This window comes from Tauraco erythrolophus, chromosome 7 (assembly GCF_009769465.1).
Source record: "Tauraco erythrolophus isolate bTauEry1 chromosome 7, bTauEry1.pri, whole genome shotgun sequence".
Lineage (NCBI taxonomy): Eukaryota > Metazoa > Chordata > Aves > Musophagiformes > Musophagidae > Tauraco > Tauraco erythrolophus.
This window is the reverse complement of record NC_141471.1, coordinates 60,711,467-60,738,540: the sequence shown is the minus strand read 5'-3', so window position 1 is coordinate 60,738,540 and position 27,074 is coordinate 60,711,467. Positions and strand designations below refer to the sequence as shown.

Here is a 27,074-nt window from a genome sequence, read left to right as displayed (position 1 = left end):
TCTTTCTTGCATACAAGACCTATTTAGAACTTGTAATAATGTGTTTAGCTTTGATTTTCATTTTGTTCCATATCTAGCACATCCTTTCTTCTCAACTTTTATGTGTTTCTTGTCTTCTATTATCCATCAGCAGTTCTCATTTTCAGGACTTCATAAAGATAAAGAAAGGCTTTTTCATAGATTCCAAAAAGTTTTGGATACGGCCATGAGAATGTTGTTATGCCTCGTATCACTCTTTACTGCTCCCTTAACTGCAACAATAGCAACCTTTTGCTAATAATTTTAAGAGTGCCTTTGAATTCTCAAATCATAAAAGTGCTTTAAACAAACAATTTTTTTCCATTACAGCCACTGAATTTGATGGAAATGGTTCAGGCTCTCTATACCATGACTTGTTAATATCACGCCTTCTTCTTTCTGTGATCTCATAGCAAGTTCTGAGACAGCCCACAAAGCAGAGTGTAAGGCACCCCCCAGTTCTTTGTTTCATCGACAGTCCTGAAACAAACTGGAATTAGGCAGAGACTTTTTTAACCTTTGAAAGGAAGCATTTTGTAACACACTGCCACGACCATTGGTATGGGGCAAACAGAGACTGATCTCTCTACCACTGCAGTGGATAATACACGCTATAATATACTTGAATACGCAAATATTAGAACATAAATTTCACAGGAGATGTATATACAAGCTCCTGAGAAAAGAGAAACTGCACTTCATTTGGTATTGCCTTAATGGAGGAATTCTCACATTAATCTCTTAAGCTGTACTGCTCTTTAGAAAAACAGACTGTGGAAAAGAAAACCTCCATAAATCTCTTCAGCTCTCTCCAGAAAAAAAGGCTTTTTGTAGCCCAGTGACTTTCTTTGCACCTTTTCTTGTGGAAACAATTAGCTTAGCAATTTTAAAGTATTAGGTGGGTCCAGCTGCAGGCTCCTGGTATCCTTCCTATTATATAGCAATGTCCATGCAGAAAGAAACAAGGATCTAGTCTCATAATGTTACAATACATCACTGGGAAATACATAAGTGAGCTACTAATAAGGTCAGGTCTTGAAAGAGCTTTTACTTACCTTAGGCCATCACAGGTTTCAGTATTTTTTGCCAGATTTGTTTCTAATTCAAGACCCTTCATCAGCTCAAGGACAAAATTACTGCATTGCAACTCACTTTCCAAAATGCTTGAAACTGAACTCAAACTGTCAGAGGCACGTTCACCCCCTCAGACGAGCCCCATTAATTAGTCCTTCAATGATTTAAAAAAAAAAATTAGTCTGAAGTCAGACCTTGTGTTCTTACTTTTTTCACGAGTGTAGCAACCAAACTTCCAGCAGAAGTTCAGGTTCAAAAGCATCGCCATGGACAGCTGAAAAGTCTGCGCTGCCAACAATACTGATTCATTCAACTGATTGTTTTGAAAACTCGTTATGGGCATGAAATCCTATTCCAGACAGCACGTACATTTTTCCAAAATGATCTTTAGCTTAATATACATTTCCCTTTTATTTAATCTCAAGTACAATACAGTTAGTATCAGTATTGATTTCTGTCCTATTGTACTGTCTAACCTGGAAAAGTGAATTGCTTGGCTGCGTACATTGAAAATACTTCTGCTGTAATTGGCAAGAACTTCAGCATCCAAAAGATTACCAGTGTAGCAAATGATGATACCTACAATAACAGTAGTAAGGCCATCTACCTCTTACTGGTGTATGTTGAAAATTCAGTGCAGTTATCGGTCCAATATATAAAAAAATATCTGATCTAGAGCGATGTTCTGGATTCGGCTGGGATAGAGTTAATTTTCTTCTTAGTAGCTAGAGTAGCACAATGTTTTGGATTTAGTATGGGATTTGGTATGAGAAGAATGTTGATAATACACTGAAGTTTTTAGTTGCTGCTAAGAAATCACGGACTTTTCAACTTCCCATGCTTTGCTGGTGTGCAGGTGCACAAGAAGCTGGCAGGGAACACAGCCAGAGTAAAGGACCCACAATTCCTGGCTTAGGATTTGATTTTAAGCTTAAGATTGAGGCACAAATTGGCCACCACAATACTCCATATCACACATCATCATGCTAAGCATATAGATGAGGGCTGGCCAGGAGCCTCAGGCTCTCTCTCTTCTGGGATTGCAGTTTTGGGATTTCTCTTCTTCAGGTTCACGAGGCAGGGTCAGGCTGGCAGGTGGTGATCAACTGCACTGTGCATCACTTGTATGTATATTCTAGTATTATTTTTATTTTTAATGTTATTTTCTTTCAATTATTAAATTGTTCTCATCTCAACCCCTGAGTTTTCTTCCTTTTACTCCTGGGATTCCCTCCCTCATTCCCCCGGGGGTGAGTCAGCAGCTGCGTGGCGTTTGATTGCCGGCTGGGGCTAAATCACAACAAGCATATAGAAATCTTTCATAAACCTGTTTTAGAATGTTTATAGCATATTTAAACACTCTTCAAAACAAATTCAAGAATGTATATCTGCTCATTTGTGTAGGTAAAAGGCAATACTAATAACAGTACAAAAATAAAAAGACTCAGTGGATAGCTGGCAACAATTTATATCCAAAAGCTCTTTACTATCTGTTTTTAAAAAGTCATGTGTTTAAGAATACTCCTTTCTAAAATTAAATAAATGAAATCTTATCACAGAACTTCATCTTACATTACATCACTTTGTGATGAGCTACTTCATAGGTGGCAGTTTCACACAGTTATGTATTCACGTAAATTATGATTCCTAAAAAAAAATAAAGCACATAGCTAAATTTAAATGTGTCACTAGACTCTTTAAAGAAAAATGGTTGCAATCTTTTTTACTAACAAGAGTTGCTTACACAAGGTTGCATAATTAAGCATCTTTGAGGGCTGGAATCATGTGATAGTTCCTAAAATCATCTACACATCATAGGGACAGTAATCTTTGCTTAAAAGGGTGAAGTGGAAAGATCCTCTTAAACTGCACCCAAAACATCTACATGAACACTGTCATGCAATGATGTAGAGAAAGTAACCAATAAAATAAATAAAATACACTAACTAAAACTTGTAGGAGAAGATGTGCAGCTGTGCAATGTCTGGGTGCAACTTTGGAGGGTGTTTTGAAAATTTGGCTCCAAATGTCTTGTTTTACTGGAGTTTACAGCTCAATCTCAGTCATTTATGAATAGCTGCCTGTGTATTTAATCAAAAGTAGTAAGCCAGATGCTTCAAATTAAAGACAGTAAAAAAAAAAAAATCTATTCCAATACATAAATATAAATGCTGAGACAGTTTTTGGTCTTAGATGCTATGACTATTAAACCACAAAAGTTTATTTACTTTACTAAATATAATCATACAAGAGGACAACTTTGAAATCTAATCTTTAAGTCATCTAAATATTTGCACGACAGCAAAATACAAAGAATTTAATTAAAAACAGTAGCAGCACAGTAGCAAGCACAAATGCCAAACCTTTGGTCTCATTTGGTCCCAGCTTCTCAGAAATAATTGTATTTAAACAATAAATGTAAATATTGGGCCACACTCTCTGTTACTCTCCCAGGAAGAGACAATGATTATTCTGAATTATTATGGCAAAGTCAGGAAAACATTTCCCTTAAATATTTTAGATTTTTTTCATTTAGATAGATCATTTACAGGACAGATTCACAGGATCTTTAGTGACAAATTCTGCCAGGAAAATCAAGTCTTACAAGTTGTGGAAATTCCAACAGCTGCATGACACGATATTTGACAAACCCGACTCCCGGTGTTGTAAAATCCTGAACAACTAAGCAAACTGCAAAGTAAATTGGCACCATTGTTCCACCAAAAAAACCCAAACCACCAACTAAAGAAACAAAGATACCTTTTTCAGCCAAATCATTCCTTGATTCACACTAACTTTTCATCTAGTTTTCCGTCAACTAGTGGAGTTACTCATGATTTACCAGCATAAAACTCTTTACTCATAAAGAGCAACCAGATCCTTACCACCTAAAACATTCAATAGGAATATGTCTTAGGAAATTATCTGAATTTCAGAGTAAATAGCACGCAGCAGCAGCATATGAGGAATACAGAATACAGAAAGGGCTGTGTTCTGATAAATACATATGTTATTTCATCCTAGAGCTCACCACCAGCACAGTTTAATTGTTCAGGGAAAAGTTGTTTTAAGGTTGTTCAGAAGTACTTATTTGCCATAAACCACATTTTCAACTCATTTCATCAGAAATATTTAAGTACAAGGGAAAACTAGAGAAGTGGATTTCTGCAAATCTCCATGAATTGTTCCCTTCTAGAACATATGAAAACTTCTTGAAATCAAACCACTCACTAGAGTTGCAGTCTGCTTGAGTAACAAATTCGTAACTTGTAAAGAAGAAGATGGAAGACAGCAGGAACAGCATAATAAAGGGAAAGGAAGCCCACAGGACCTGCACGAAAGAGTCTACAATCACTGCATTATGTACTGGTGATCGCAGCAGAGGTCAGCATATCTGCACTGGTATTGTAGCTGTGAGCTCATTGAAAAAGTAATGATGTAAGTAACAACAGCGACTTCAAAGTGGAGTCAACTTCAAATCATGTTCAAACTCTCTACCAGGCTTGTGCAGCCCATGCCGAATTCTGTGCTGCTCTGTCCTCACTCTAACCAAAACACCCAGATCAAAGTTAGCAGGGACAGATTTATCATGCTAACATCACTCCTCCAAATGCAATGCACACAGACTCAGTGCCTTGAGGGGGTAAGCAGCAAGAATTAGTTTCCATTCACTGGGATAGAAAACATTCAAGGGAGCACTTTTGTACCCACTCAAAGCAAAAGCCATTGGTAAGAAGCTACTCCTACAACTGCAATATCATCATTAACTTCCAAATATCATGAATCTGATCCCATTCTTTACTATGGAATCCCAACATACTCAGATAGAAAAAAATAGATAAGAAAAAAAAAAATCAGTGTAAACTATGTCAGCAATAAAAAGAAAACATCATACAACCATTAATTCCCCTTCCAAAGAGACTGAGACTGGGCCAGAATCTTTCACTCTCTCCTTGCACAGACCCGCAGCATGACTACTAGATCTTGTTTTCTGCTGTCCTAAGTAACTATTCCAAATAAAGCCAAAAGCCTCATCGACACACTTAGCAGCTGCCTGGAAAGTCTCAATATAATATTTTGTATGATACAACTTGCAAGTCTGTGGCAGGATGCGACCCTACAGTATAGTTTCTCACAGCACAGCACAGTCTTCAAGGTCTTAGTCTCTCATTTCCCTCACAGTTTTTCACACAGCTCATTCAACATCTCTAAGGCAGTGACCTCTTTCCTAGGTCTACATCTACTCATGAAATTCAAAAGGTTTTTAAAAATTCTAAGCATGTCCAAAGAGTGTAATAGCACACAATGCAGCGACAGGCAGTCATCTCCATACACTACATACTACATCTCACCAACAAGAGACTAGGAAACTCAGATATTCACTAGCAGCAAGAGTTTAATGTAAATTAACTGTTGAATATTTATTTTGAGTTGGGGAAAATTCTACAGCCAGGGTTCAATGCCATACTATCACAGGTAGATTGCTAGCAATACTTGACCTAGCTAGCTCAAGACTAAATGATCATCATGGAAGCACACAGCAATCACAGCAGCAATAATGTAAACACACTCAGAGGGAGATGACAAAGTCTGGCACAGAATTCAGGTCTCCTCTTGGCCTTGAGGCTTCCTTGTTTGCTCATCATTTCTCTACGTTCCAACCTTCTCAACAGCACTTCTTTTCAGCAGATTTATATGCACAAGCAATTTAACTATAAGCAAAGGTGTCCAAGTACAGTAAAGCTCTGAGAGGACTTTTTCTCCCTTTCTCGGTGAGGAACTCCCACTGCTTCCTGCTGAGACCTTTGTGATTCAGGTCTTACACTTCTCAGTAGACAAGGCACTTTGCTCTGCTTTGTTTTTCTACTTCGACAATTGTACTTTTAAGAACTGCTTGAGTTTTGTCCTAATCCAGCACACTGTCTCAGTGGGTGAAATCAGAGCTTACCCTTTGCTCTGGTATAGAAATACATGTGTTCCCACTAAGCCAACTTCATTATTCCTTTTCTTTTCTTTTTTTCCCCACTACCTTGTGTATAACTATTAATAGAATTCAACCTGTACAAAATCCTGTTGCTAAAGATTTGGTCTGGCACCAAACAGAGCAAGTACTTAACTACACTTCTCACTCTGTTTCAACAGATGGAACTCCATTGCATTCGGCTGAAGTTCTCCCATGATCTACAGATCCTTTGGAATATTCTAACTTGACCAGCTCATTTTATTCCTTTGATTTCCACCTTCCCCTGTGAATGCAAACTGTTTCTAGACATGTTTCTCTTCAGGTTTCCTGCACAGGGATATCAGCCATTATGGCCATGTTCCAACCCTGACCATTCTATGATTCTATGTTCCTACTAAATTACAGCTAAGAGAACCTGTTTTCCTCTTCAGTTTTGAGCTATTTGGTGCTGTAGCGTCAATCTTTTTTTATCTATGTAAACCTCTACCATTAAACTGTGGGGATTTTTTGGTAAAGAACATTAAGAAGGTTAGGCATTGAGTAGCAGTTCAGCTGATACAGCCCAACAAAAAGCCAGTATAATTTTGCATTGCCATTAAACTACCTCTGTAGCTAGAGATATGAATAATAAAGCACAACGAAAACAAAACCTCTGAACTTATAATCAAAATTTATCTTGAACTCCCTCAGGAAATGAAGGAAGATACATCAAGAAAAGGAATTTTTACTCTGCTTTGTCCCTTTTTTCTCTTATTGACTGGACATAGGTAAATTAAATGCAAACTCAAAAAAAAATACATAAGACAATAAATATTCCTTGAGGGCTCATTGTAATCACCGTGGTCTTGCCACAGTCTCTGGTGCCTGAGCAAGAACTCAGGCCAAAAATATCATGTACAGAAAAACAGTGCAATGCTGTGATTTCATGCCTAGTGTTACCTTATGGTTTAAGTAGCTCCCTTGGCTCTTACACTTGCAGCAATTACAATTTCCAGACAGCTCAGTGGCAGACATTCCAGGCACTCTCTATACTGCAGCACTGACTGGCAGATGGCAGTCAATTCTGACTGTGAATGAATTAAATTCACTGGTATAACACATGACTGTAAACCTAAAGATTTTTTTCAACGTTTTCATTCTGTCTTTTACAGTTACAAAGCAACAAGAGCCAGCTATGTGATATAAAGCTCAATTTTTATCATGGACTGACTTACAGTAAGATATGCAGGTCCCCATGCTGCCACTTCTGGATCTCATGAATACACTTCTACACTTCGTCTCTTGCACCAGTCTTTTCAGCAACCAGTTTATTTAAACATAGCAGAAAAAACTGTCTACTGAAGAACAAATATGTGTTTGATCAGACAAAGAACAGGGATTACTTGTCATATTCTCTTGATTTATGGGTCTAGCTGATGTTGGAATTTTATCAGGATTATATTCTACATCAGAGAGATGATATACTTTTCCATTACCAGGAGGGTACTTAATATATTCAGATGACAAAGGTTAAACTATACATATGTCAACTTTGACTGCTTCCCTTCTTATGAGCTGACGTTTGTGAGGACTGCAAGTAATTAGCACTCCAGAAAAGTCAGAGCTCTAGGCCTTCAGTGGATTTTTCAGGTCATTTTTGTGAACAGATACTCATTTTGGAGTTTCAAGTTACACTGTGGCATTATTACGCATTGCTGCATTAGATATCCTTCTTCCCTGCCCGCTATTAAAAATTTGCTCATGTAAATTCTGCTATTGCCATTAACTATAAATGCTAACTCCCTGCCTGTCTGTGCAACAGTTAGCTAGGCAAACAAGCAGCCAAATGCATCTTAAACACACAATGAGCTAGTTTTTGCTGATGTATAAGGACTTTCTATTTCTGGCTATTGTTGTTTGCAACCTCTGAGCTGCTGTGCTTAACTTCGATATCCACCTACAGTGAACACATCTGATTTACAAACAACATTCAAATATATCTAAAAATAAATATTACAGGAAAGAATCAGACGATGAGAGGGGAAAGAGGAGCGAAGGTACAACTTGGTCAACAAAAGGGGAAATAGCTGCAGTCAGAGCCTGAGAGCTTACAAAGGACTTTATTAAACTGCAATGCACTACTTTAGTGTGCTGCTTTTAAAATACGTTAACACTATATCACAGTTCCCGGCAGCATGAAGTCTTTCCAGAAAACGTGTCATCACTGTATGCAGCATATTTTATAGCCAGTATAATTTCATTTTATTATATCCAATAATATTTTTCTGAAATTCTAGGAAGTCTCCCCACAAAAGATAAGTAATGACCATATTTTAATCAGCTGGCACAAAGTCTAACCACCATACTGCAGAAAAAAAAATAGCCTTTATTACACAAAAACGTCCTCAGTTTCATTCTGCCTCTGTGGAAGAGGTCGTGAATAAAACCTGTGAGAATCTCATTCAAGGATCATGTAGCACAAAACCTTTCAACTGCAAAGCTAATTCCAAGATTGATCTCTACAGTTTAACTATTCTCGATAGAAGAACCTAATAAACACACAATCCTATACATTGTACTATTATCAGAAGAAAAAATGAAAATTATGCTAACAAAGCCTGAAATGTATGTCATTTGTTTCTTATGTCCACAAGCATTCCGAAAAGACAAGCTGTACATCTCTAAGGAAATCATAACATAATTTTCCTTTTCTTACCATGCTTGGATTTCTGCTTTGTGATCTGCCCGTGACTGGGAAACGCTGTGGATCCCGGTATAACCACTCTTTCCTCTAAATCAGACTCCAGGATTGTAGTACAGCCACCTAGTTGAAAATAGAAGAACCTTAATGTGGTATTTGTGTAACAAAAATTCATCGCTGCATAATTAAGGAAAAGAGGTGAGAAATTAGCTGACAGGAACATATAAAACTGAAATAGACTTCACTTCCACTTCACAGAAATGTTTGTTAAAGATAACTATCACCATTGTTTAGACGGTTGAGTATACTTTAATGACTTCTCTCTCTCATGCTGGTTTGAAAGTAGTTTGAATGTGTTAAGACCACAGAATATGCAAAACTGGTTCCACATAAAAGATGGAAATAATGTGATTTATGTTAATGATCAGACTACTAGGAGCTAGTTTTGTAATAAAAGTAATTAAGTGTGGACAAAATAACTTTACAAAGTCAACAAACCTTATGGAGATTGTTAGCTTGCCACAGAAAATGACATGATGATATTTTTTGGATGGGTTATTAAAGTGTTTTTTTTACTTGGTGCTAGAGATATGGAAACACAGGGACAGTTTCACTGTCCAATAATACACTGCACTGGCAGTGCCTTCCTCGAGGGATTTTAGGATAGACGGCATAAGAGATTCCTCGTATTTTCAGCATTGCTTTCTGAGCAGCTCATTAGAGAACACAATGACTTACAGCTTACTTTTCAAACGTGTTGTCGTGGTTTTAGGCTGATCCAGCAACTAAAACTCACACAGTCTCTCCTTCTCCAGTAAAGTAGAGAGGAGGGAAAAAAAACCCAAAGGGACTGAGGGTTGAGACAAGAACAGAGGGAGCACCCACCAACCATGGTCCTGGGCAAAACAGACAGGGCTTTCTCAAAGCAAAAGAGTTTATTAATGATTACTTAGAAGGACAAAGGGAAACAAAAAAAACCCGATTACTCGAGAGGACAGAAAGAAACAAAACCAGATCTTAAAACCGACACCTTCCCCCCCCTTTCCTTTTCCTCCCGGCTCTACCTCCTCCCCCCAGCAGCACAGGGGGCAGGGACTGGGGGAGTGCAGGTCAGTTCATTCCGTGCTGTTACTGCTGCTTCTCTCTTAAAGGAGGAGTCGTCCTTACACCCTTTTCCCCTGCTCCAATGGATCCCCTACCCACGAGGAAAAATCCACAAACTTCTCCAGCGTGAGTCCAGCCCACTGGAAACAATCCTTCCCCACAGATTGCTCCGGTGTGGGCTTTACCACAGTCTCGGGTACTTAGGGAGCTGTAGCCACTCGCTCCGGCGTGGGTCGTCACGCAGACTCCAGATGCCTCTCTGCCTTGTTGTGCATCCCAACACGACCATCCTCAGGCTCAGGCATCTTCTCCCCACGGGCTGCGAGTGGGTCTCTGCTCCACCGAGGCCGTCCTGGTTGCAGGGGGGCCACCTGCCATCTCACCATCAGCCGCAGGGGAAACTCGGCTCCGGCACCTCCTCCCGCTCCATCCTCACTGACCTGCTGTCGATGCGGCTGTTTCTCTCAGATCTCAGTCCTCTCCAGGTGAACTCAGCCCAGTGGGCACCCCGGGAGTGGGGCGCTCCCCGAGTTCCCCAGCTGGCTCCGCCGCCGCCATTCTCTGTGGGCGGCGCCGGCCCGACGCAGGCAGCCGCCCGGCCGGGAGCCAGGGAGCGGGGACAGTGCCCTCCTCCCTTCTCTGCTCAATCCTGGGCGAAGCACCTTTTCCGGTCCCTTTGTCCTGACTTAAATAGGGCAATTCGCAGAGGCGCCCTATTGGCTCAACCCCGAGGGGGATGGCAGTCTGATCTGGTGGCCAGAACTAAGCCTAACCCGGTTCCAAAACCGGGGAGGTCGCAGGGAGCAAAACCCTTCTCCTGCCACCAGAACCACCCCCCCCCCACATCAAACCATGACACGTGTTTAAATGCCTATGTTGGCAATGGATTTAAACTGAAAGAGGGCAGATTTAGGTTAGATATAAGAAAGAAATTCTTTACATTGAGAGTGGTGAGGTACTGGAACAGGTTGCCCAGAGAAGTTGTGGCTGCCCCATCCCTCGAAGTGTTCAAGGCCAGGTTGGATGAGGCTTTGAGCAACCTGGTGTAGTGGAGGGTTTCCCTGCCCATGGCAGGGGGGTTGGAACTAGATGATCTTTGAGGTCCCTTCCACCCCTAACCATTTTATGATTCTATGATTCTATGTTTAAAATATGAAGAGAGGGATAATTCAATAGCAGCATCACCTGCAGATAGCTGCAGTAGCTTGCAGTGGAATAGGCTGATGTAAATTTATTCCAAAACAGCTGTGATCGAGACATTGGAGAATGTGTTACACTGCACGGCAAAACCATGGCCCTACAGTAAGTGCTCTGCCAACAACGTAGCACGCAGCTGAGCTGCATCTCCTTCTCACAGCCCTCCCAGGATCACCGCTAGCAAGCAAACAAATCCAGGTACTCTTCCACCGTGTTCTGAAAGCACGAGTTTATAAACAGCACGCCAACTCCCAACGGAGCGCACAGACTTTTCACCTTGATGTCAGAGCTGCTCTATTTTGAAAAGAAACCTTCTAGTCCAGGCCCCACAACCGGTGCACCCGACGTGCAGCAACACAGGCTATTCCATCCTTGCAAACTACACAAATACAACAGTTGTTGAAAATGAGGTTGCATCCCCAAGTAGGACAGCTGCAGTTCCCCCAGCAGCTCCAGAAGCACCGGCACAGCAATGCATGCCATCCTGCAGAAACCTACCAGATCCTACCAGATGAGGAACTGATACACCGTCCTTTGTTCCTATGGAAGAGGAAAGACACAAGCTACTATATTCCAGACATACCCTAAGAGAAAGTATAAGACACAGCATGGGTTTCACATTTGGTTTAGAGCAGGCAAATCTTTTCAGTTAGAAAGGAAGTTTAGGAGTGAAGGTGTCAGCAATGTGCAAACTTATGACCCATGACAACTTCAGATATTTCAGGTACCTGCTATGAGACTGAAGGAGAAAATGAGGAATTAGAAAAATGTCTTCCTGTTAAAATACAGTATGTTACACCAGGGCAGCGTCTGACTTTGCATTAAATATAAATGTACTTACACCCTAAATGAAAATAAATACCGGTAAACTAATACCTCTGTTCCCATTTGCAAATTGTGACTAAAATGTAAACTATGAGATCTGATGAAATGGAAACCACTGCTTTAAAAGTCAATTTAGGTATTTTCATTCTTATTCTTCAGATAAAAAACTACCTTATTAAGCAGTAATTTGTAAACACAGGACACAGAATTCAGGCTTCTTGCACAAAAGAACTATTAAGAATGGCATTATATATTTTAAAAGGTTTTCTAACATTTTCTAGCAGCGTAAGTGAAAACTAGCCTAGTCAATTAGCATCCATTGAACTTCTATATGGAAATAAAAGAATTTTTACAATGTTCAATCTAAAACCTGAGATTTAGTAACTTACATAGCCTTGAGAATTGATGACTTTTGATGCCAAAATATTTCATTAGTCATCAGTGCTGATAGCAACTGAGTAAGAGTCAGAAAAGGTCTATTTGCCCTTAGGTACAACACTACTTGCTGAAAGGAAACAAGACTTCCTGCTCTTGATTTTGATGCGAGAGATTTGTTAAAATTTACTTGTCATCTCATACTATCATAAGTTATTAAAATTAAAAGCAAAATTCACTTCTTCCATAACTTTATTTTCTTGACAGAGGATAGTGAGGACTGAAACGTTACCAGTGATGCTATTTCACATACAAAGAAAGTGCAGACTACGACACACAGAGCAACAGTGTCAGCATCAATATTAAGAGCAGTAATTACTTCTGCCACTATGCTAATAACTGTTCCCTATGAATTGTTTTTTAAATACTATTGTTTCTCAAAGGCATTCAATGTGTGAAGTGCAATGTTCTCAGTGGGGGAGGATTTCACCAGGACTCTTGCACCAATAATTATTTAAATGAATGACCAGACAAGAAAGCAATATAATGGTGGTATTTTTACTGTTTTGAGGCAATGAGGCTCACGTGATCAAGGTCTTTGTGCCCCCACATTTCTATCTTACTTTTTTTAACACAGTATTACCTTCTACCTGAAAGAACTACTAGATTTTGCTGAACTATGTCCCTTACCTTATTCAGATGCTTAGGACTAGGTAGAATGACTGAACCCTCATCTACACATCAACCTGCATCACCGTAAGTGGCATCTGCTTGTTCCAATGGAACCAATGGCAAATTCCATTTTCTTGCTCCAATAGGCACAGGTACCCATCCTCAAGATAACAATGGATACCCTTGACAACAAGCTATGATTCCGCAGGAAGAAAGGAGTAGAGACCACACTAATAAAATTGTCACACTGAAAGAATCAAAACACTCAAAGTAAATTGTAAACTTTCACTAGAGTAAAATAGAAACTGGATAGGGCACAAATACACACCACTGAACATAATATTTAAACCATAGCAGACCAGGATTTTGCAATTCAAAAACATTTTACAACTCAGAAGGACAGATATCTGAAAAAAAGCTTTCCTGCTAGAACTTTTTTAATTTCATACTGCAGGGGTTCTACTGAAGCTACCTACTCTGAATTCGCTGGTCAAAGACTAACAGAATTTTTACTTGAAGTGAAAAAAAACCTCTTTGAATTCTTGTATATCACTGTATCAATTTCAAAAAGTATCCACTGAATGTCCATTTTAGCAAGCACTTAGAGTTTTTATGCACCTGGAATTCTAAAAGAAATCATAGCAGCAGAATAATTCACATTCGTTGATAATTAAGTGAATAATACAAATCAGAAAAGTGAAATATTTAAGGAAAAAAGCGGAAAGAAGAGGTAGGAATAGTAGTACATAAATCTACACACTGGAAATGATCCAAGTCGAGAAGTTCTCCAGATGTCAGTCTGCAAACAGTGCTTCATAAAATGAATTTCCCCATTAATTGTTGGCAGGAATAACATTTAGAATACGTTATTACATTTGACCCATTCTTTCCCCCTTTTCCGTGTGGCTAAATTCTTGTCTGACATCACAGATCTTTTATCAGTTGTGATAGATCCAAGAAAACAAGCTTTGGTCAGCAAAACTGTTTGATAGAGTACAACACGCATAAAATTACACTCAAGCTAATTGTGAACTTTGCTCACCAAAGGAAATGAGACTTCTCCTGTTTATTTTCACTACATCTGTTTTTGTAACACATTTTGTTCTTAATTTGGAAAAAGACACCCACACCCAAAGGAAACATAAACATATAATACATATTGAACAAAACTTAAATACTAACAGTTTTCCTACAGGTTCCTATCACCATGTTTTTACACAGCTCTTAAAAGCTGAAAAACAGGAAAACAAAAGTAGTATACAACTGAAAAATGAAAAGGCACTCTGCAGGAAAGACTATTTGGGTTTCCTCTTTCTCTTCCACTCAATCACAATCTAAACTATGCATGAAGTTTCCATTTTCCTCTGAAATTAACTCTTACAAGAGTCTATAGAAAGAAGAAAAAAAAGATTCCTGAGCAGTCCTGGGCAGCAAGAGAGTCAAAACGTGAGAAGGAAACTCTCTAAATAGTGGGTTTTGTCATCCATGTATATACTATTATACAACAGAGATAATCTAAACAGCAAAATTATTTCATAGAGATTCCAAAACGACATGGAAAACCATATTCAGTTGAGTTTGCTCTGCTGACCACAAGTTTTAGGGAAGTGCATACTAAAAATGCAGTCTAAGGCATTAGGGATTACTCTCTCTACAACAGAGTTAATCAGTTCTACTGATTCTGCTAGCTACATTTATTCAAGTCCTGTAAATTTTATCAGGATCTGCCCACCGGAAATACGCTTGCCTGTTGAAGTAAACACTGCATGCAGGCTTTGTAGATAAATAGTATTATTGCTGCTTTCTAGAAGGAAAATAAAACAATAAAAGCTATAGAAGAAAACAATACATATTTGAGCATATGATGAGGTCCAGGGAACATTTATTCACATCCCAGGTCATTTGAACAGACACGTTCCAGGAATGCAAGCATATTTCCATTGCAGAGTGTAAGGGGAAAGAGCAGGGAAAGAGCAGGGAAAGAGCAGGGAAAGAGCAGGGAAAGAGCAGGGAAAGAGCAGGGAAAGAGCAGGGAAAGAGCAGGGAAAGAGCAGGGAAAGAGCAGGGAAAGAGCAGGGAAAGAGCAGGGAAAGAGCAGGGAAAGAGCAGGGAAAGAGCAGGGAAAGAGCAGGGAAAGAGCAGGGAAAGAGCAGGGAAAGAGCAGGGAAAGAGCAGGGAAAGAGCAGGGAAAGAGCAGGGAAAGAGCAGGGAAAGAGCAGGGAAAGAGCAGGGAAAGAGCAGGGAAAGAGCAGGGAAAGAGCAGGGAAAGAGCAGGGAAAGAGCAGGGAAAGAGCAGGGAAAGAGCAGGGAAAGAGCAGGGAAAGAGCAGGGAAAGAGCAGGGAAAGAGCAGGGAAAGAGCAGGGAAAGAGCAGGGAAAGAGCAGGGAAAGAGCAGGGAAAGAGCAGGGAAAGAGCAGGGAAAGAGCAGGGAAAGAGCAGGGAAAGAGCAGGGAAAGAGCAGGGAAAGAGCAGGGAAAGAGCAGGGAAAGAGCAGGGAAAGATTTTTTTTTTTCCTAAATGGGAGTCTGATAATGAACACGGTTACAGTTTGCAGCAGACAACAGTCCAGGTTTAGATCAGATGCTCACTAGCAAAACGCAGAGCTGCTAATTAATCCATTACAGATCTCAGACCAGAGCACTTAAGTCTAATAGCGTGGCTACAACTGTACAGTTACAAAATTCCATTGTTCTGTGCCTGATCTGACATAACCAAATTCAGTGAAATGATGGAAAACATGGCTGTATTACATTCCATTAGAATAATAAATGAATGAAAAAAATCACACCAACTGAACATGCAGTCCAAGGTCGCTGAAGATCACCAAAACATATTTTCAATGGGAGTGCACAGAGACACACCAGCCTGTTGTTCTGCTTCACCCTTGTTTTACTGGAGTGCTTCTTAACAAGACTTCCAGCTCACAAATTCCACAGCTTGTCCTGTAGTAAGTTGCCACTATTTGCACTCAGAGCTCTGCAGAGATGATTTGCACCAATTATGTGGCTTCTGTTTGAGCTTGTAGCACGTTCAAATGTTTTGAACGTGCCTGAATTCATAAAGTCTTGACTTCAGAGGTTCAGGGTACTTTGGCAGTGTAGCCTCTGCATGGGAGCAACTATCTACGCTGCTTGAACTGTCAAATTGTCTTGGCCATTCTTCCAGCACGAGGTGCAGTGCATGTGGTGTGAACGTCACGCGAATGGCATTGGGAAGCACGTTGCTAATAACAGATCTAACAGCTGTTTTCATTAAAGCTGCATTATTAGACGTTCAGCCAAGAACACAATCAAAGTCAACGTGCAGTAGTGCCCTTACTAATGTGAGACTGAGAACGCCGTGAGATTAAACTATATAGTGTCATTCAATATCTACCAAAAGTCGTCTGTTAGTCACTCTGAACAAAGGATGAATGATGACCCTTGTGCTTCGACCACCTGAGTGCACTGTTCCATCCAGCAACCTAGTCCCCTGATGAGCAGGGACTAGCTGAAAAGCATGCTCTGTGTTCTGGTGTGCGTTAGGAGAGGTAATTGCTACTGAGTTTGGTACTGCTTGGAGGACTTCCATCTGCCTTTAAGTAACAGCATTAAAAAAAAAAAAAAATCAGCCTACAGCAAGAACTTTTCAAGGGGAATATCAACTCTTGACAAACAGCACATCAATAAAAATCATTGTATTTTTCAGAGTACGCTGCCTCTGGTGGTGTATAACACCTGGTGGGTTTTCTTGGCTGCGTCGCACATTCTCTTCCATATTCAGTGTATCACTACTTGTAGCTTTCATTTAGCATAACTAGAAAAAGTTTTCTTTCAAAATTCTTAAATACAGCAGTACCAGAAATCATAGAATAAATTGTCATCAACATATTTTAAGGACATTCTTCATTCAGTAACGAACTCAATTTCATGCTACCTTTTCAGGGAGCAAGAGGAATATGGAAGAGTTTTGTCATTATCAGTTTTGGTTTACATATACAAATTCATTTTGTGCACATAAATATACATATATACATACAGGACATATATATGAAATATATGAAGAATTTTATACCAAATATTTTGCTTTCAGTAAGACGTTCTTCCAATTCTGTAGAGCTTGTATTTATTGCATTGTTTCAGTAATGCACCGTGGTAAGGAGGCTACTAGATCTTTAGAAATTTTTACTAATTTACATCAAAAACTTCAATAGGTAATGCTCCCTTTGATAAACACTTTCCCAATTATTTTTTCTAAAAGTGTACTCAAATGAATTTCTATCTGTTCTGGTTTCTATCTGCCAACACATCCCAAGAGAGCACCTGAAAGTCAATGCTCAGAGCAGCTAGAAGAGCCAGAGCACGCTTGTTAAAAAAACGCTCACAATATTGTCTTTATGTAGTCTCTAATCTTTCTTCAGCGTCTATTGAAAGGAGACACATTAAAATTGACTGTTGTAACCTTGATATCAAACCCTCCTGGTATTCATCGTTCTAAAAAGTTTAGAGAAATGTTTTGTTCCTTTTCTTATTTAAACCGCTTACATTTCCTGGAGCACATACGTGAAGCATTCATCAAGCTGAGGGTGCAAGCACGTAGGCACATATATAGACACTACATACTTGCATATACATGTACACCCATGCAAATTTTGGACTTATTAGTGAAGAAAGAGCAAGTCCTCATTCCCTACAGTCAGAAGTTGGAGAGATAGTAAATCTTTGTGGTATGGTTTGCAGTTTTGTAACATATGAGTTACAGAAGCGTTCTGTCGCACAACCGTACTTGAAGACTGTCAAGGTGAGTATTCTTTCACTGATTCAGAGGAACAGACAAGCCTTTACCTTCAAGGAGTCTGAGGCATATGAACCAAAACACTGTTCACAAGCTCTTAACAAGAGGAAGCTCAGTAATGCAGGTTAGTGAAAATGGGAGCTTTGTCCCAGCTATGAACATAAATAAAAGATAATGCAATTTGCTGCACGAGGCCTTGTTATGCAGAGTCTTTTGGACGTTTGAGACAGCCTTGATGGAACAGTAATCAGACAGAAACAGTGAATGAGAGGCTTATTCCTAATCCAGATCAGAAACTGAGTGAAATCAAAGAAAAAGCATTTGATAAATATGCTAATGCAAGTGAACGCAGGAAAAAAACTACTGACATCAGACGCAATATCAGATATTGTCTGGATAATAGAAGACAGTGGACTAGCAACTAGGATTCAAATGTAGGTACTGAAAGATATTTGTTGCTCAGAAAGGAAAAATTATAGTGGTAGAGTAGTACTTCATTGCACTACAGTGACGGGCTACTGAAAGAGTAGTATACAGGACTTGTCCATTTGGAAAAGGATTATACAGTCATTTAATCAACAGAATGTCAAATTTTAGCTACAGAATACCAAGATCAGATTTCAATAGCAATTGCAGTTGCTTTAATATTATAAGAGGAATTAATATTATCAGAAATAGTGCTGTTATGGAAATGAAAGAAGATGCAAAACCCACAGAAATAATTACAGGATGACAAAAGAAAAAGGCTCCAGTATGATAATCAGAAAAAAAGATGAATGCAATTCTGAAATCCACCTGACAATGTTCCAAAGAAGGTTTAAGAAAGTAAACTATTGAACTACTATTGAACAAAGCACTGATAAGACATCTGGAATACCTTGTTAAATTCTTGTTACCCTATTCATGACAGACTAAATAAACCTGGGAAAATTCAGCTGAAGGTTACTGAGATCATATAGGAATCATGTACCTTATTGACACATGAGCAGATGACCAGTCTTGCTTAGCTAAGAGGACTAAGAATGGAACAGACTGGTCTTTACCAATAATGCAATCAGGCCAGAAATCCTTAGTGTCTGCTAAAATAAAAGACACTCTTAGAACAAGAGGGAATTGATCATAAATTAATTTTGACTTGAAATTAGGTTTCTGACTCCCAAGAGAGCAAAGGCTTTGAACAACTGAACAGAAACCACACAGGTAAACAATTGTATTTATGAATGGGACTAAGTTACCTTATTCTAACACAGAGATGGCGTTTCTGAGCCAGGAATTTTCTTCCTTCCTTTCCCTCTCCCCTCCACCCCTTTCAAATAGAAGATACAGGGAATACAGGACAGAACAGATATGGATTTATCTATCAGTATTCTGAAATTATCCAATTATCTAACTATGAGTAGTTATCTAATCATTAGGACATTAAGGAATTACTATTCTCTATCTAAAAATATTTTCACAGCATTCAAAGTGAACATGAGACACCACAAAAAATAGGCCACCGGGCTACTTTAATCAGCTGTAGGAAGTAAACCATCAGTTAACAATGGAAAACAAAAAATGTAAAGACTCTGGGACCAAAGTATCACTGAAAATATTTCATTAAAAAACCAGCAGTGATATTGTTAACACTTAAAAACTCTAGTTCTGACAATTCCAGTTCCCAAAAATATTTGGCAACCAAACTGACTAAATTTACATTTGAAGAGACACTGGACTATAAAATATAAAATGCCAAGTGCTGAAATTTAATTCAAGTAATTAGACATTGTATTTTTAAGAGGGTAATGAAATAGCCTCTGTTCTGTATCTCCAGATACCACTTGGAAACAAGTAATTCGGTGATGAAACAAACATGGACACAAGCCTCCTCTTTTAATGCTATAGAAATAAACTCAAACATCTATCTGGTACCTTTCCAAAATAAACAGCATATAGATCCTTTGGGCAACAGAAGTCTAGGAAATCAAAATATTCATAAGAGAGAAAGAGAATTCTTTTTTATAATGCAGTAGTTCCCTTCCACACTGGAAATGCAACCTTTGGTGAAAATACTTGCTTTTCTGTTAATTACATCAAAGATAGCACATTGTTTTCATGTATTGTAAATTTCTACTTTCTCAATCGTACCCAAATATCAGATTTGTCCATAACATGTAAAACCTGAGGAACACTGTTTAGTCTAAAAAAATTTCCCTTTTACTTAGTGACCAACTATGATTTTAATTAATTGTACTAGGAGCTAATAACAATTCAAATTGTAATAACCTCTTTGCTCCAATACTGCAATAAGAAACATACATTACTGATGTTTACTTAAATCTCACCGGCATTTAACGCTTCATTTACTGTATAATCCACTGATCTTGTGTGAGCTCCAACTTTTACAAAGTTAAAATCTCTGAGACTGATTTTTAGGAAGAATCAAAAAAGGCAACTTTGGTTCCTTTTAGTATCATAATGCCATGCAATTAATCTAGTTTACTTTGAGGAAATGAGCACAGAACTGTACATAATACTTTAAAATTACATCCTACCACCCTTCAGACAGATTTTTTTTTTTCCTTTGTTTAGAAGAACTCTACAAACTGCATAGAATTTTATTATTTCACTAGTACCACACCTACCTATATCTGTGTAAATCGTGCAATTTTACTAACATCAATAGCATTCAAATGTCATGAAAATGATACAACTGAAAAATAAAAGTGATGTTCTATTACTGGAGTTACTTTGGACCAATTATTCTTTTTTAAGAATGAAGGACTTAACTCACAGAAGCAAACATTTATCTTCTGCAAGTATTTTCAGAAGTAGCCAGGAGATAGCGGTGCTTCACATGCTAAACCTTAAAGAGAACTGACTTTACAAAACTGCCAAGTACTTTTCTACCAAACACAAAGTATGTGAAGATATGAGGAACCACGCTCCCAAAATCCTCTAATAACTTGGGAAAACCTTGACACTGAACTTTTCAGAGAAGAGGAAGAGATTCAGTTTGGCTAATGTCATCAAATGAATTACATCCCCTAGAAGATAATGGATATTTAGGGAGAGCTGAGTTCAAATCCAACCTGCTTTTTTTTTTTGGTAAAAAGCAAGGTCTGTTTTTACAATAAAATGCTACGCATGAAACAAAGTGGCTTTTTATATGGGAAGGCACAAGATTAACTGTTCTGTTTCATCACATTTAAAAGCTGATATTGCTTCTACTGTCCAAGATGATAAATAAAGTAAGTGACAGAGCAAGTAGAATACAGAGATGTTCCCAGTCAGCTACTTTTATGCCTTATGCTTATTTAATTCTCTCAATCAACTCTCTAGTTTTTAAGGATCATCTTGTAGCCTGACTGGGACAAGGGGTTACTCATTTTTAAAACTCTGTTTTTGTAACTGTGACTGGATAAACTGGAATCTGCTAAAGAACAAAGTGAAACTTGTGTGACAAGGGTAGTCCCTACTTCCTTTCCTCGCCATATGATATTTTTCTTGGTTTTGTACAACATTAGTGCCTATGTCGAATTCAACATAAGTCTCATAAGGCATAGTTTAAATAAAACATAATTTAGGAACATCTGCCTCATCTGCAAGGAAGCTATACAAAGCAATCTAAAGACTAAAGGATCAAATATGCCTTTCAAAATAGAACTTAAAGTATTAGACAAATAACCTGAAACTGGAGACAAGAATTCTACAGATTGCTTTGCACAATCACACCAATCAAGAAAAACAGACAGGAAACAAGTTTAGAGCTGCTTTTTACGGATTTGTATAATATTCTTCTACACCTGCATACTTATTTTTCTAAAATTAAGAATATTTTTCTCCTCTAGTGATAAAACTGAATCTTAAGCTGCAGCTTTAAAACTATTTCAAGCCAGTCATGTGAGCCTACAATGACCTAAGCAGCTCATTCTATCATCCTGGTTTTTGGTCCTCATTATGTCCTCTATGCTGGCACAAAGGTACACCTAAAGCTGTGTGACACATCAGATCTAGAACCTCATCTAGCCGAACACACAACCGTAAAACAGGACTATGACTGGGTCTCAGTTTCCTATGATCCACAAGAGAAATCATAAATGAGATCTTATGCATAAGAACCTGTCACTTAAGGACAGATTTTGTCACACAATTTGAATGTATTATTTACTACCTACAGTATCTACCCTATAGAATTTCTGAAGACTTTCTATACTTGATTAACAAAACATCTGATCCTCTATTCCCCTCAAACATGCCATTTTCCCTACAGCATAGTATGGAAGATCAACCTTTCCTTAATTGTGAGGCTGAACATTTCAGACTTCTTAAGTAGTACAACTCTTTTCTCATTTATTGTCATATTAATCTTCAGGACTTTTTCCAAGGAGAATTCAGTGACACTTAAGTGACAGGTTGCTCAATATAGAAGCTTTTCAGCAACAAGCTGGGCTTGTTTATGAAAGCCATAAACAATCCAGTTAGTCATTAGAGCTTTAAAGTATAATAAAGAATTTCCCAAGGTCTACAACATGTTTGCGTAGTTTATATCTGCTCTGAATAACGTTACACCCATGTGTAGTGGGTTGACCCTGGCTGGACACCAGGTGCCCATCAAGCCACTCTATCACTCCTCCTCCTCAGCTGGACAGGGAAGAGAACATATAACAAAAGGCTCGTGGGCCAAGATAAGGACAGGGAGATCACTCACCAGTTACCATCGCAGGTATAACAGACTCAACTCAGGCAACTTAATTTAATTTATTACCAATTAGATCAGAGTAGAGTAATAAGAAGTAAAACTCAATCTTAAAACACCCTCTCCCCCACCCTTCTCCCTTCTTCCCAGGCTCAACTTCACTCTCGATTTCTCTACCTCCTCCTTCCGAGCGGCACAGGGGACAGGGAATGGGGGTTGCGGTTCGTTCATCACAAGCTGTCTCTGCTGCTCCTTTTCCCCACTCTCTTCCCCCGCTCCAGTGTGGGGTCCTTTCTACAGGAGACAGTCCTCCACAAGCTTCTCCCATGTGGGTTCTTCCCATGGGCTACAGTTCTTCACCAACTGCTCCACTGTGGGTCCTTTTCATGGGGTGCAGTCCTTCAGGAATGGACTGCTCCAGTGTGGGCTCCCCATGGGATCACAAGTCCTGCCAGCAAACCTGCTCCTAACCGTAGTCTGCTGCCATCAAAGCTATGATCTTTTATATTAATTTCTTATGACAGTGTGTTTTAATAAAGGTTTATAACAACAGCATTAGCAATTTCTTAGTCCCTACACATTATTTAGTTAGCCTAAATATTTTAGAGTCAAATTGATTACAAACACTATCAAATATTAGCCTCTTCATACCATTCGATAGCAGAAATATTTCATAGAAAAAAATGGCATGTTTTTGATTATTTTTTGGTCTCACTTGATATCAAAATTTACTCTGACAGCATCAAAATTCGTTCAGACCTCAGTAAGATCCAAATTCCTTCATTAAAAGAAGTAACTTGATGGGAGACAATTTCTATTTAAAAAACACCCATCAAAACCCCCACACCCCACAAAAAATCCCACCATGTAAACATCATGCTATTTAATTTCCTTGCATTACAAGTCTGTGTTCTTCTAAGGAATTTTTTGTGTAGCTAAGCTCACTGAACATGAGCATTCTGATTCTTTTTGCCTCAAAATGACTGAAACACACTGTAAGCTGTCTTGGCTCCACTCCACCCACCCTCACCCCCCCAATAAGATAAGCTTAATGACTTCATACCTAGAATGACCAAAGGCCAAGGATACATTTCGTTGGTAAAAAAGTGTTCTCTGTCCATTTGCTTTAATTTGGTCCTGTCTACAATACCAAGTAAAGCAGAGCAATAGTAGCTTGTCTACTATTGTGAAAAGAGTTCATGTTGCGGATTTCATGAGTGAAAGAGTTCATGTTGCGGATTCAGTGTCCACTCTGAACGTGTTTAAAAGGTTTTTAACTCTGATCTGTTCTGAAACTTCACATTTTGTTCACAATTTAATATTCAACAAACAGTTCCCTACAGGTAAACGTACTTTCCTCCTCATGTAAAATTTATTAAATCAGACCAAAATCTAGAATGTAAGACATCCCTCAACACTCCATGAGTACATGACAATACAGTAGAGGATTTTAAAGACTTGAGAAAGCTTATTTTAAATGAACAGTCATTTCAACACATGCTCATGAGGTTTTCTTCCACGTACAGCTAACCATCATTTCACAGATGGACTCAGAAATAACTTCAAATAGAAGATAAATTCATTAAATTATTATTATTATGAAGCACACTAAGACACTAGCTATAATTCCTTCATAGATAGAAAAATTATTTGATAGAAATACTAAACAAGAAACTCCACTGAGTGTAGACTTCCCCTTCACAAACGACCGAGAAATAAGAGAGAAATTGGAAAAGACATTGTCTAGATAATGATTTGCCTAAATAGAGTTACTGAAATCCAGATTTAGTTTCCGTTATGTAGTCAAATAGCCTGCAGGTATAATATCTTCAGCTGGCACCAGGCTTAATGCTTTTTTATCGATCTGCCCATAGCTTAAGTGCACACATAAGGATATGGATTGTTAAACAATTCTTATTATCTATCACTGATTATGGAAATATAATACATCTTGCAGCAGCATCTGCACTTTCTCTAACATGAAATGCTACTTAGAGCAGATAGTTCATTTTATCCTGTGAACTCTAACACTTGTGGTATTTTTTTGTGCACCAGCTAAATGGCTGAATTTGTTAAGCACCAATTACACAACAGATCCTCTCTGTTACAGTCTATGGTGTAAGCAAAAACATATAATTAGATTCTTTGTGTTTAAGTTGCATCAAATGTAATGTACAGTTATAATTGTCATTAACAAGGTACATTCAAATTCTTTGTATTTATTGCCTTCGCCAAGAGATCCTTAGCTTCTCTCTATTTGAAGATTTCAACAACCAAAAAAATACTATGGGAGATAAAATATTTCAAGTTCACATTTTATGGCAGTTGCTAACATCAGCCTTTGTAAAGCGTTTGGTACTGCTATTCATCCTATATGCTGAGTGTTTCCTACCAGGTGCTTGGCTGGAATAAATAGAAATGAATCAATGTAATTTTCATATTTTCTTTATACTTTTATCTCTGCACTTATGAGGGAGGATAACAGCGCCATCATTGCACCAAAGGTACAGAAAAAACAGAGGTTTTTACAGTCTTCTAATTTTTTTTTCCTCCCAGAACATAACGGGTATTTGTATTTTCCTTTCTACTAATACCAAATTTGCAATGAGCTAAAAGAAGTCTTATTTACCTTCCTTTTTGTTCAAAAGTGAAGGAAGACCCACCTGAAGTGAATTCAAACTCTGAAAGCACTTATAAAAAAATCTGCTTTGAGTTCACTCTCATGCATTTCGCTAAACCAGAAGGTTACCAACTACTGCAAGAACACTAGTAAGACAGTAAGATACCGTCCTGTCAAGTAAACAGGGGAAATCCTGACTCAATTAAGTCAATGGCAAAACTCCCAGCAACTTCAATGGGGCCAGGATTTCACTCTTATCTTGTTGATCAAAACAATTATTTCACTGTTCAGAAGGACCAGACTGCTGTGCCTGCCAAGAATTTCTTAATGCAACCCATCATGGTGAGTCGTAATTGCATACACCTCCACAACTATTCCCTTTCATCCCACCAAGGTGAACTGCTGACTTGCCAAAAATATTACAACGCAATCAAACAACGTCCACAACAAAGTCTTTTTTTCATCTTAGCAAAGAGCCAGATGTACCAAAGCTGCTCTTAGCATCATCTTACCACTGGTCTGCAAATGAATAATTATCACTTCCTCAACACTCATTACCAATGACTGATGTTCGTACCAGCTGAAGTGGCACATCTGCATTAAAAAGGAACGAAGGTTTGAACCAAGAAATGAAGTGGTTTGTTGGTTTGGCAACGTTGTGCTGCAGCAAGTCTCCTATTTTTTGGTGAACCACAAGACACACTCCTGAAGGAATATCTTCTGTGTAGCATGGACCCAAATTCAGAGTAGACCAACCGTGAAGAGTATAACTGAACACCTCTTATATTTCTTCACAGGGTTTACAATATACATTGTGACTACATTAACCAAAATGATCTCATGTATATGCAATTCAATAGCCAGAGAGAATCAAGTTATCCACATGGGAATCAATTTTACACTAAACTAGAAGAAAACTCTAGTTTTAATGTGCTGCAAAGACAACCAAAAATAAAGGCGCTTTTTTTCACACAGATACCAGTACTTTTTATTTGGAAATATTGGAGAAATCTGTCGTACAATTGTACAACAAGCATTTTTCCCTAGGTAACTAATTAAATGAAATAATCAAGCAGAACTGAAATTTGTTCTCCTCAGAGTGGGAAAGTATTGCGAAGTATTAATTCTGCCACTACAGTGCCTTTGTAGGGAAACATGGCAGTTGTTTACTGCCACAGGCATCGTAATAACAGGTCTTTTGGGATAGAATCACAGGAGAATAGGAAAATCCTATCTATAACATGGGATACGGCCCTTGCTAGATCTTAACCTCTTTAATTACCTCACCGTATCTGGCTGGATTCTACTTTACATTACTCCATAGAATTTCCTTTTTCTCAACAATTTATGATAGAACGTAATCAGACCTAGGATATCTAACATAATTTATTCCACTAAGTTTAATCTCCTGTGTAACTCCTGTCACATTATTGCCTGCTTTATCAATGACCTGACTCAAATGAGAATGTCAGTTTATAAATTCATTTAAGTACCTCTGAACAGCAACCTAATACCCCTAATGACTACTCTGGTTACAAGAAACCCTCTCCATTTTAGAGAAGATAAAAACCAAGAATTACTAATTCATATCTATTTAAACAGATTTTAAGATTGGAAGGAAACAGTCTGATCATTTAGCCAGACTTTACTCCAAAACGTCCTCCACAAATTCCTATATGTAATTCAAGCATCCATTTATTTCTAAGCTGCTTTCAAGAATGTCACCAGCAATTATTTTTACTTGAAAAACCCTCAGCTTTGACTGAAAAGTTTATTTGAAAAAAGTGCTAGAAGAAACACATGCTTATCAGTACTCTGATACAGTTTTGACATAATCGTGAAAGATTTCTCAGTGCAGCTGTAAAATTTAATATAGTTCAGCACCACATAACTTACATTAAAAAAGGTTGTTCGTAATATTTATTACCCTCTAGTTGCTCCATTTCTGTTCAGCCATCCATTTGAATTGAGGCATCCTTCATCAACCATATACCTCAGACCTTCTCTTTGATCTCTAATGGTAAATTTAAAGGCTCAGTAAATGTTCTTTGAAACACACAGTGTGGCACAGCTGCTTATTGTTATATAGAAGACA

General features: G+C 38.4%; 1 protein-coding gene across 1 annotated transcript in view; it reads right to left on the bottom strand.

The window, feature by feature from the left end:
* BBS9 (Bardet-Biedl syndrome 9) overlaps positions 1–27,074 on the bottom strand; it is a 301,146-nt gene that overhangs the window by 109,617 nt on the left and 164,455 nt on the right. The window contains exon 22 of the mRNA XM_086614220.1: positions 8,751–8,858. Within this exon, the coding sequence (XP_086470346.1) occupies positions 8,751–8,858 (108 nt within the window). The remainder of the gene's footprint in view (positions 1–8,750; positions 8,859–27,074) is intronic.